The 12,529-nt window shown below is 40.2% G+C and overlaps 1 protein-coding gene across 2 annotated transcripts in view; it reads left to right on the forward strand.

Moving 5' to 3' along the window:
- scyl1 (SCY1-like, kinase-like 1) overlaps positions 1-10,945 on the forward strand; it is a 30,828-nt gene extending 19,883 nt beyond the window's left edge. Inside the window, exons 10-17 of one of the 2 annotated variants that reach the window (XM_057850802.1) lie at positions 361-549; positions 654-729; positions 1,114-1,308; positions 1,383-1,522; positions 1,605-1,694; positions 1,774-2,061; positions 4,754-4,832; positions 4,932-10,945. In XM_057850802.1, the coding sequence (XP_057706785.1) occupies positions 361-549; positions 654-729; positions 1,114-1,308; positions 1,383-1,522; positions 1,605-1,694; positions 1,774-2,061; positions 4,754-4,832; positions 4,932-5,056 (1,182 nt within the window). In that variant the 3' untranslated portion in view covers positions 5,057-10,945. The remainder of the gene's footprint in view (positions 1-360; positions 550-653; positions 730-1,113; positions 1,309-1,382; positions 1,523-1,604; positions 1,695-1,773; positions 2,062-4,753; positions 4,833-4,931) is intronic. The other variant, XM_057850801.1, reaches the window with a different exon arrangement.
- Positions 10,946-12,529: the final 1,584 nt, after the last annotated feature.

Genomic DNA, 12,529 nt, shown 5'->3' on the forward strand with positions numbered 1-12,529 from the left:
CTTGGATGTTGATTGTTGTCATTGGTAGCCAAAGGGTCAAATATTATAGATTTTTTTTTTTTAAATCACCCTTTGGGGGACAGAAACAATGACAATATAATTTTGAAAAGGTGATATATAGCGATACTTTGTAGTCCAAAAGGTTATTGATATGCTCCCGAGAATCGATATATTGTTTTAAAAAGGTGTCACTGTTTAAAAATACAAACGAACCAACAGGTTGCTACCAAACTCTTTCATTAGAATAGTGTCTACATTGCAAAAGGTTTTGCGATCAAACAATTTAAAATTGATGTCTTTCCCATGTATTTCAAGACACTCAATAATAATGATAATAATAATGAATCCTCATCTTCATAGACCAGGCAGAGAGTTCTGATATCTGCCTTCTCACGAGCCACAAAGGACCCCTTCGCAGCGTCGCGTTCTGCTGGCGTACTCGGCTTCGCCGCAACACACAACTACTACAACCTCACAGAGATTGCTGCACGTATTTTGCCTACGCTCTGTGCTATCACTGTCGATCCCGACAAGAGCGTCAGGGAGCAGGTACTCTCTTCACTTTTAGTACACATTTAAGATAACATGCATGGTTCAGTCTCAGATGTTGTTTGCTCTTTGAATGTGCTCTTCTGATGCTTTCTCTCTATCAGACATTCAAAGCCATCAAAAGTTTTATCTCCAAACTGGAAGCAGTTTCAGAAGATCCCACCAAGCTTGCAGAGATAGGTATGAAACTGCTGCCTTTTTTTTTTTTTTTTTTTTTTTTAAACCAAATCATTTTGGCTAAATATTAGATGCAAACGTGTATATATCACTTTCCGCTCGGATTCAAATTGGAAGGGCAGAACCGACGACATGTTTAAGTAGTTGACGATTGACACTGGAGCGTTGCATAGTGACGTCACCACCCAGAGTGCATTGTCTCATCAAAAACAATGGCAAACTACTAGTTACAATAATTTTTCAAATGTCATAAAAACGAAAACATTAAGAGGGGTTTGAATATCAAATTATTATAACTCATACTAACATTTTTAAGAACTACAGGTCTTTCTGTCTGTGGTTCCCTTTAAGAAAGATCATGAACTTGTAAATCCTTGTGTTACTCAGAAAAGGATGTTGGGTCATGTGCTCAACCACCCAGCACCTCTTCCGGCTGGACCGGCTGGGCTGTGACCGGTATGTCCTCGCTGACGTCCAAATTGATTCGCAACACGCCAGGGACCGTGGCGGGTGGAGCAGCTGAGAGTGGCGGGATTTCAAACGCGTCCAGCGTGGCTCCAGGCAGCACTGATGAAGCTCCCGGTAAGGCGCGGATGACACCTAAATTAGCAAAAACCTGAGTATTTTTTTTTTTCTTTTCATTTTTGGTTCTGTAGAAAAAGGTCCACACAACTCCCTGACATATAGTTCTACTGCTCCAAGCCCTGCGAATCACTCGCAGACTCCTGAAGGGACAGAAAATGATGAGGAGCCAGGAGATCGCTGGGATGACGAAGAGGATTGGGGGAGTTTAGAGGTAATGCTCTTTTAAATGTTTATACTTTTATTAGAAGGTTTCTGTTGTTGACCTTTTGGCGCCACCCTTCCTCATCCACAAGGATTCAGAGAGAGGGCGGTCTGAAAAGGATGACTGGAATACTGACTGGTCAGGCACAACATCATCCAAAAAGAACACCGGTGAACAAGGAGTAGGTTCCCTTTTCCCTTAACAGTAAGCATTTTGAATTTAAACTCAATCGCACGGACTGTATCCTGCAACACATGTAGGTGGGAAGGTCGTTATCCACCATGGCGGTAAAAAAGCAGAGCTCAGACTGGAGTAGCTCAGGCTGGGACGCTGACGACAGCTGGTCGAATGAAAAAGAGGGCCAGGGCCAGAGTTCCGCCGGCGAGGAGGGCTGGGGCAACGAATGGGCCGAGGACGAGACAGACGTGGTCAGCGGACAACTGCCCGAGGGGGTCCGCTTGGCTAGCGAGTACAACTGGGACAGCAAAGGTGCCAGTCAGAGCGACCTCTTCGCTTGTGTCGCACAGAGAAACACGGTGGCTCTCACGGTGAGTGTTCAAATGTACAAGACTAGTTTATTTTATTCTGAAGTCATCAATGATTTACATCGTGTACAATCGCTGGACAATGCATTGTGAAATCATTGTTCTGAAACAAACCAAAGGATCTATTCAGCCATGTGGACCCAGCAACTTAATGTTAGTCTTTTGTCTTGTCAAGAGTCAAGGATCTGCTTTGGACAAGGTGATGATGCTGGAACTTTTGTTTGGGACTGTTCCAGTGAGATTTACAAAGATGACTGCCTGAAGAAAACATCAAAATTCCCTCCGTCCTTGATGATACAGTGCCTTGCAAAAGTATTCGGCCCCCTTGAACCTTGTAACCTTTCGCCAGATTTCAGGCTTCAAACATAAAGATATAAAATTTTGATTTTTTGTTAAGAATCAACAACAAGTGGGACACAATCGTGAAGTGTAACAAAATTTATTGGATAATTTAAACTTTTTTAACAAATAAAAAACTGAAAAGCGGGGCGTGCAATATTATTCGGCCCCCTTGCGTTAATACTTTGTAGCGCCACCTTTTGCTCCAATTACAGCTGCAAGTCGCTTGGGGTATGTTTCTATCAGTTTTGCACATCGAGAGACTGACATTCTTGCCCATTCTTCCTTGCAAAACAGCTCGAGCTCAGTGAGGTTGGATGGAGAGTGTTTGTGAACAGCAGTCTTCAGCTCTTTCCACAGATTCTCGATTGGATTCAGGTCTGGACTTTGACTTGGCCATTCTAACACCTGGATACGTTTATTTTTGAACCATTCCATTGTAGATTTGGCTTTATGTTTTGGATCATTGTCCTGTTGGAAGATAAATCTCCGTCCCAGTCTCAGGTCTTGTGCAGATACCAACAGGTTTTCTTCCAGAATGTTCCTGTATTTGGCTGCATCCATCTTCCCGTCATTTTTAACCATCTTCCCTGTCCCTGCTGAAGAAAAGCAGGCCCAAACCATGATGCTGCCACCACCATGTTTGACAGTGGGGATGGTGTGTTCAGGGTGATGAGCTGTGTTGCTTTTACGCCAAACATATCGTTTTGCATTGTGGCCAAAAAGTTCAATTTTGGTTTCATCTGACCAGAGCACCTTCTTCCACATGTTTGGTGTGTCTCCCAGGTGGCTTGTGGCAAACTTTAAACGAGACTTTTTATGGATATCTTTCTTCTTGCCACTCTTCCATAAAGGCCAGATTTGTGCAGTGTACGACTGATTGTTGTCCTATGGACAGACTCTCCCACCTCAGCTGTAGATCTCTGCAGTTCATCCAGAGTGATCATGGGCCTCTTGGCTGCATCTCTGATCAGCTTTCTCCTTGTTTGAGAAGAAAGTTTGGAAGGACGGCCGGGTCTTGGTAGATTTGCAGTGATCTGATGCTCCTTCCATTTCAATATGATGACTTGCACAGTGCTCCTTGAGATGTTTAAAGCTTGGGAAATCTTTTTGTATCCAAATCCGGCTTTAAACTTCTCCACAACAGTATCTCGGACCTGCCTGGCGTGTTCCTTGGTTTTCATAATGCTCTCTGCACTTTAAACAGAACCCTGAGACTATCACAGAGCAGGTGCATTTATACGGAGACTTGATTACACACAGGTGGATTCTATTTATCATCATCGGTCATTTAGGACAACATTGGATCATTCAGAGATCCTCACTGAACTTCTGGAGTGAGTTTGCTGCACTGAAAGTAAAGGGGCCGAATAGTATTGCACGCCCCACTTTTCAGTTTTTTTATTTGTTAAAAAAGTTTAAATTATCCAATAAATGTTGTTCCACTTCACGATCGTGTCCCACTTGTTGTTGATTCTTGACAAAAAAATTAAATTTCATATCTTTATGTTTGAAGCCTGAAATGTGGCGAAAGGTTGCAAGATTCAAGGGGGCCGAATACTTTTGCAAGGCACTGTATGGGGCTGCATGTCAGGCAAAGGCATTGGGGAGATGTTTGTGGTTAAATCTTGAATAAATGCACAAGTTTACATTGAAATTTTAGACCGCTTTCTTATCCCTTCAATTGAAAATATGTTTCTAATTTTCCAAGATGACAGTGCACCATGTCATAGAGCTAAAACTTTTAAAGCATTTCTTGGAGAGAGACTCATCCAGTCAATGTCATGGAAATAGCCCAAATCTCCACCCTTTTGAAAACCTGTGGTGGAAATTGAGAAAAAAAAAAGGTCCACAGCAAGGCTCCGACCTGCAAGGATGATCTGTCAACTGCAATCAAAGAGAGTTGGCACCAAATTGATGATGAATACTCATCAAGTCCATCCCTCAGAGACTGCAAGCTGTCATAAAAGCCAGAGGTTGTGGCACTAAATAATAGGGATATGTTTTGATTATTTCTTTGTTTCTCATGATTCCATATTTTTTTCCTCAGAATGGAGTGATTCCATATATATTTCCCTGCGCTTGCGCTATAAAATTCACATTTACTGACCACCGCAATGTTTTTTCATTTTTCTTTTAGTGTTTCTGAATGCTAAAGAGTTGCACTTTTGAACTTTCATCATTTTTATCTGAGTTTGTTCTACATGAAAAAATGTCTGTGTAAGTGCTCGTCCGAGACTGGTCATTCCATGATACTTTTTGCTAGGGTTTGTAGTTTCCGAATAACATACATACAGACAGACATCCACAAAAATTCCTGTGTATAGTAATATGGGTTATGTTTTCCTGCTTTTAGCCTGCAGGTGGCTGGGGTACAGAGGCAACAGGAGATTGGGGTACTGAAGACAGTTGGGAGGCATTGGACGGAAATCAAGGTGTGAGAGTGTTTTATTTATTTATTATTATTATTTGTTTTTAATATATATGTTTATAAAGAGTACGTTTTTAAAAACTATTTGCTTATTGGCAAACAGGTCTGAGCAAGGCCGAGCTGTCCAAAAAAAAACGAGAGGAGAGAAGGAAAGAGCTGGAGGCCAAACGGGCAGAACGCAAGGCAGCCAAAGGTCCACTCAAACTGGGTGCACGCAAACTTGACTGATGATGCGTTTCACGAGAGTTATGGACCAGGACCTGCATTTGACTGAACAAGGGCCACAAGACGGAGGCTCCTCTTTGCACGTAAAGCTCAAAGGTCAAACTGTCACTCACTTGGTCAACATAGCTTTGAATTATTTGTGGATCATCCCACAGAAATATGAGGTTGCCTGACATTGTAATATTGTGGATGGTTGAATGGGAAGAAAAGCTTAAAAAAGCAGCAGGCATCGGTGAAACAATCTTCCCATGTGCTCTTAATAAAAAAGAGTTGTAAACTAAATGTATATAAAATGGAGCATCTCATCGTATAATGACACTTTTTCAAACTGAAAAACTATATATGACCGAGTTTATGAATTTTAAGTAAGCTCACAAACACACTGTACAGTTTTATTCAGTCAATGCATGCACTTTGACCAATAATAATTTCAGGAACACTGGAACCGAGGTAATTTGACAGGGTACCGTACAAGTACAGTCCTGATTAGTGGAGAGTTGTGTCAAACGGATTCCTTGCCCTTAACTAAAGCACAGAAAGAAGGTTACAAATGTGTGTTTCTCCTAGAAATTATACAATTCTGGATTTTCTCCCTTTTAAAAAAAAAAATGGAGCCTTATATTTTCAGCGCACCCAATGTGCTGGTTCTGTTCCTTAGTAACGGAGATCTGATTGTCTTTTACTTTTTTGTGCTCTCTTACTTTGACGATTGGCTCGCATTCCAATTTTGAATACAACGGAACGCTGTCAGATTTCATGTTGCCTTTTGATTTTTACATTTGTAAAAAAAAAAAAAACATCAGCTGGATTTAGTGCCAGTATGATGTTGCTGCTGGGACCATAAATATCATACATTAGAGGGATTGACTGGTTAGAAGAAATAAAAAAGGAGATTCCAAGTCATGTAGCATGTGGCCTTTTCTGAAATCAATATATCAATGCCTCAAAGTGTTCCGGTCAAGACATTGTGTCAAATCTTGATATATAAAATAAAATCTTTAAAAAAAACAAATGGAACCCAAATTTGTCATTAGAGTGTGGGGTTGATGAGTTTGCACTGAACTTATGTACAACACAAAAAAAATGCCTTAACTGGCCAGTCATGCACCAATTGCACTTTTTGTTGTTCGACATTTCTTTAGATCTACTAGAATCATCATTCTTACTTTGATTTATTTACTGTCGGTATTCGTAAACATGTCTGAATGTGACAACTGAACTCGTCACAATCCACCATTTTAAACTCATTTTTGGAATTCTAATTCAAAAAGTGAAAACTTAGAAAACAATTTACATGTATGAGAAAGTATGAATAAAAATGTTTTTTTCCTTAACTCTTTGGCTGTCATAGGGCAACAGATGTCCGTGGATTGGACATCCATCATCGTCAATCACAGCCATCTAGTTAATGGCAAAATTGTCAACACAGGGAATTCACAAAATAAACATGTGCTTATTTTTTGCTTTATTCACATAGCCATAAATCACAGTAATTTTCCAAAGGGCTTCACAGCAAATACCTTGAGGAAAATAAGTACCGTATTTTCCGCACTATAAGGCGCACCTTCAATGAATGACATATTTTAAAACTTTTTCCATTTATAAGGTGCACCGCATTATAAGGCGCATAGAATAAACGCTATCGTAGAGGCTGGGGTTATTTTATCCATCCATTGGACAGTGCTACGTTAAAGGGAACGTCGTCAAAACAGCAACACAACAGTAAGGTAAAACATGTAGTGTAACTTATCACATAGCGGAGGAGAACCTTTTTCTTTTCCACAGTCACACTTTTTGTAATGTATGCACTGTATTTGACCAGAGCATTTATAAGTGTTATTTGTGGTTTTCTTATTATAATGGTGCAATTTATTAAGCCCGTTTTTGTTAGCAAATTTGCATAAATCTGTCAAAAAAAACAACTTTCGGCTCAATATTGATTCATATGTGAGGCGCGCCGGATTATAAGGGGCACTGTCGGCTTGTGGGTGCGCCATATAGTGTGGAAAATACGGCATTTGGATGCCCTGCGATTTTTCAAGTTCTCAGACTTAGAATTGATGGGCGGGTTTGAAACTTTAATGGTAGGTTCTTGTCCACTGTGAGAGACAATCTTAAAAATAAAAAAACCTGAAATCAAAGTGGATGATTTTTTTCATAAATAATTTCTTTGCAAATCATGGTGGAAAATAAATATTAGGTCAATACCAAAAGTTCATCTCAATACTTTGTTATCTACCCTTTGTTGGCAATAACGGAGGCCAAACGTTTTCTGTAACTCTTCACAAGCTTTTCACATACTGTTGCTGGTATTTTGGCCCACTACTCCATGCAGATCTCCTCTAGAGCAGTGATGTTTTGGGGCTGTCGTTGGGCAACACGGACTTTCAACTCCCTCCACAGATTTTATATGGGGTTGAGATCTGGAGACTGGCTAGGCCACTCCAGGACCTTAAAATGCTTCTTACTAAGCCACTCTGTTGGCCTGGCTGTGTGTTTGGGATCATTGTCATGCTGAAAGACCCAGCCAGTTCTCATCTTCAATGCCCTTGCTGATGGTAGGAGATTTTCACTCAAAATCTCTCATACATGGCCCCATTCATTCTTTCCTTTACACAGATCAGTCATCCTGATCCCTTTGCAGAAAAACAGCCCCAAAGCATGATGTTTCCACCCCCATGCTTCACAGTGGGTATGGTGTTCTTCGGATGCAATTCAGTATTCTTTCTCCTCCAGCTCTCTAGCCTGGACGTGTACTGGCTTCAGCAGGGGGACACGTCTGGCAGTGCAGGATTTGAGTCCCTGGCGGTGCATTGTATTACTGATAGTAGCCTTTGTTACTGTGGTCCCAGCACTCTGTAGGTCATTCACTAGGTCCCCCCGTGTGGTTCTGGGATTTTTGCTCACCGTACTTGTTATCATTTTGACGCCACGAGGTGAGATCTTGCATGGAGCCCCAGATCGAGGTAGATTATCAGTGGTCTTGTTTATTGTCCATTTTCTAATAATTGCTCCCACAGTACATTTCTTTACACCAAGCGTTTTACCTATTGCAGATTCAGTCTTCCCACCCTGGTGCAGGTCTACAATGTTGTCTCTGGTGTACTTCGACAGCTCTTTGGTCTTGGCCATAGTGGAGTTTGGAGTGTGACTGAGTGAGGTTGTGGACAGGTGTCTTTTATACTGATAATGAGTTAAAACAGGTGCCATTAATAAAGGTAACGAGAGGAGCCTCATTAGAGGAAGTTAGACCTCTTTGACAGCCAGATAGCTTGCTTGTTTGTTGGTGACCAAATACTTATTTTTCAATCTAATTTGGAAATAAATTCTTTAAAAATCAAACAATGTGATTGTCTGTTTTTTCTCTCCACATTCTGTCTCTCGTGGTTGAGGTTTACCCAGGTTGACAATTAAAGGCCTCTCTAATCTCTTCAAGTAGGAGAACTTGCACAATTGGTGGTTGACTAAATACTTATTTGCCCCCCTGTAAGTGTTTGAACACCTGAGGAAATCAATGTTAATAATGTGGGACAGTCGCCTTTGATTACAATTACATAGGTCAAACGTTTCCTGTAACTTTTCACCAGGTTTGCACAGCCTGCAGGAAGGATTTTGTACCACTGCTCCACACAAATCCTTTCTAGATCAATCAGGTTTCTGAGCTTTCACTGAGGAATACGGAGTTTGAGCCTCCTCCAAAGATTTTCTATTGGGTTTGGGTCTGGAGACCGGCTAGGCCCCTCCAGAACCTTGATATGCTTTTTACGAAGCCACTCCTTGGTAATTCTGGCTGTCTGCTTCAGGCCATTGTCATGTTGGAAGACCCAGTCATGACCCATTTTCAATGCTCTAACTGAGGGAAAGAGGTGATTCTCCAAAATCTCACAGTACATGTCCCTGGTCATCCTTTCCTTAATACAGTGCAGTCGTCCAGACCCATGTGCAGAAAAACACCCCTAAAGAAACATATGATGCTACCACACCCATGCTTCACAGTAGGAATGGGGTTCTTGGATGGTACTCATCATTCTTCTTCCCTCAAACACTATGAGTGGAATTAAGACCAAAAAGTTCAATTTTAAGGTATTACAGTGCATCTCAATTATTTTCTGTTACGCCCCCCCCAAGCAAGACGTAAATGTTTCGCGCCCCCCCCAAACTCTCTGCCGCCACTGTAAATAGTATTGTCTATAAAATTACTATTATAAATACGCATCTGCCTAACATTGTGTCCTTTTTTTCTAATAAAGAAAAAAGTAACATAGATCAACTTATAATAAAGTATAACTTTATTGACATTGTTTTGTTTGTAACAGAGAAGACTTGACGTGCATCAATTTGCCTGAATTTGAAAAAAAAAAAAAAAAAGTCACATTCAAACTGTAAAAATACACTCAAGGTACATTTTTGACCATTTGATACAGAAAAATAAAATGTAATAAAATCCATAAATGATAACAAATTCAAATTGATTAGAAACATTCACTCATGAGGACAATATGCCAAAAAATTTGACCGAAAAAACAAAAATGAATAAAGGAAAAAAAGAGTGTCCGTGGACAGAAGGACAGTTTTTATTTTTGCTGCTCACACTCAGTATTACCTCCTTTGCAATGGTGTGGAGTCATTTTGCAATGAGCATGCTAACAATGCTCACTGGTTTACTGATATAACACTGACAAAGCAGGACGATTGTTGGCAATATTCGGCACGTTTTCGCTGAAAAACAGTCAAGCGGCTTATCAATGAGATTGGGGTCGAATGTCTTTAAGTGGCGTCTTAATTGATTTGGCTTCTGGCATTCCGCTATAATTATTTTTAGACACAGTAAACAGTGGTCTTTCCTCATCACCCACTGTATTAAAAGTCAAAGCTAAAAGGCAAACGGCACGAAAAAAGCGCATTCTCGGCGGCCGAGGTAGAACCGTAGGTGAGGGCGGTCGTCGTGACGATCCCAAGCCGAAAATGGCACTTCTCGAGCGGCGACGTGAGAACCGGACAACACAGTGGGTCGCTGCGTGAGTGAGTCCGGTCGGAAAACTGCTTTCGAAAACGGCGGTGGCACACTGCTCTTCATATGTTTTCTGTGTGTGCTGAGTGCTCTTCCTTAGTTTAAAAATACTGCACGCACTCTGAAAATGAGAGCGCCACTGCCACCCACTGAGTGGATGTGCAAGTACACTTTATTCCAGTACGGCCAAAAAAAAAAAAAAAAAAAAAAAAAAAGCATGTTCCCCGAGGACACATGCGCCCCCCCGGCATCGCTCTGCCCCACTATTTGAGAAGTACTGAGCTAATATGACTACATGACTTTCTCCCATGACTCCTCTAGATCATCCAAATGGTCATTGGCAAACATAAAACGGGCCAGGACATGTGCTGGTTTGAACTGGGGAACCTTCCGTTCAATGCATGTTTTTAAACCATGACGTCATGACGTCTACCTCCACTCCACTTTTTCGTTGGACTATTTAAAGCCGACTAACGGGTCTTTGAGGCTCACAATTCTAGCTAATAGACATGTGTTCAAATACTTGTTTGCAGCCGTATAATACAAATAAATTGTTAAAAAATCATACACAGTGATTTCTGTTTTTTTTTTCTTTAGATTGTCTCTCACAGTGGACAAGTACGTACCATGAAAATTTAAAGCCAGTCCATAATTTCTAAGTGGGAGAACTTGCAAAATCGCAGGGTGTTCAAATACTTATTTTCTTCACTTTAAGTGCTGATGGAATTTTTCCTGAGATTGAATTAACAGTGCTTCATGAATAGTCTTAACCAGTGGACCTCTGCTGATATTTAATAATTATGGAGAATATCAGCGATCGTAAAAAAACATCTCCTTCGTACACGGTTTCCATTCATTCCTATTAGGGACAAACTGTGTTGCTTGCGGTACGCCATCAAGCAACACGTCACTTCCGCTCATTAATATTCATGACATTAGCTACTGTTGCTAAGTAGGGACAAGCCACCATTTGTCCCTAATAGGAATGAATGGAAATCGTGTACGAAGGAGATGTTTACAGAGGTAAAATTACCAATTCTCTCCGAAAATGATGTGCATGGTGCCAAATTCACTGGCAAAGATGTGGAAGAACATAAAAATGTTCAGTTAAAGAGATGGCTTGAGTGTCAAAGGCTGAAAAAGACGAAAAAAACGAGCCGACCTAAGCATAGTTTTAGCTTTTTTATCGATGCGACTGACAATGACAACGAACACTTTTAATTTTTTTCATTGATAACACATCTTAATTCTATAATTTATTTACACTTTCCCCTTACTAAAGTTGTTTTTTTATATATATATATAACAGAAATGGTAACAGTGGCAGTCAGATACCATTGTAATTCTTTTCAGGTCATTCATTGTCAGACAGAAGCAGTATGGCACAACGTTACGCTAAAAAAATAAGTTAAAAATATAAAAATGGCTTACCTCTTTGTCCTCTGAAAGACCATGCCAACCCAACATAATGTTTAATGCATATGAAATGTGAATGGATTCACCGAGCTGGTGTTAAAGTCCGCGCAAGTTGATTCAGTCGCCACATTTTTTCCTCCCGAGTTTTTGGTTTCCGGAAACGTGTGAAGAAAACATCTTTCATGTGTCGTAATGTCTAGAGTCGTTTCTACAAGTTCCAAAAAAGCAATGCGTGATCGGCAAGTTTGTTTTTGAAAGATGACCGGAGAAAAGTAGCACAAATTACGTTGTCTATGCGAGGGCAGGTCTATAATGTCCCACTTCGGCTTTACTTCCGCTTTATGATGCGACGTCACGGTCTAAAAATAGCCTGCGTGCAGTACGCCATTCACACATTGCAGACAAACAGGCCTATTGACAACTTTGTAGTTTGTTGCTGACAGCAGGACCTTTTCAGACCCACACCATAAACCTACCTGTATATTTTTATGGTTACTGGTTTGTTCTCATATTCTCTTAAACATTTTAAAATCCTGATGTCATTGAAGTGTATTCCCCGAGGGTTTTCCAAAAAAGGAAACTAGAAAGGACTATGTACGCGTGCGTGTGTATTCCAAAGCGAAAGTGAAACGGACTATGTGTGGGGATTTTGGGGAAAGCCAAACTTACTCTGGGCGTGGTTGCCCTTTATTTGTTTTTCAGTGTGAGCAGCGGCTGTTTGGTCATTTAATGAACAGCAGTGAGTTAAAAAATCTTTAATTTTGGTTTTTAAATCTTTTATTTTTTTAATTTCCTGTATTTTTTTCTATTTTTGTTTTGAGTCTTTTAATTTCTTTTATATATAATTTTACAATTTTTATATATTGTATATATTTCTTTGTTTTTTTCATGTATATATTCCCCTGATGTTTTTTAATGTACCGGTAAATTTGTTAAATGTAAATTCAGGTATTTTAATGACAATCTCAGAGGCTCATTTGTGAAGACACAAAAAAACAATACGCAGAGATACCTCTCCCAAACACTTGCAATTTTTTTTTTTTTTTAAT

This window comes from Corythoichthys intestinalis, chromosome 11 (genome assembly GCF_030265065.1).
Source record: "Corythoichthys intestinalis isolate RoL2023-P3 chromosome 11, ASM3026506v1, whole genome shotgun sequence".
Lineage (NCBI taxonomy): Eukaryota > Metazoa > Chordata > Actinopteri > Syngnathiformes > Syngnathidae > Corythoichthys > Corythoichthys intestinalis.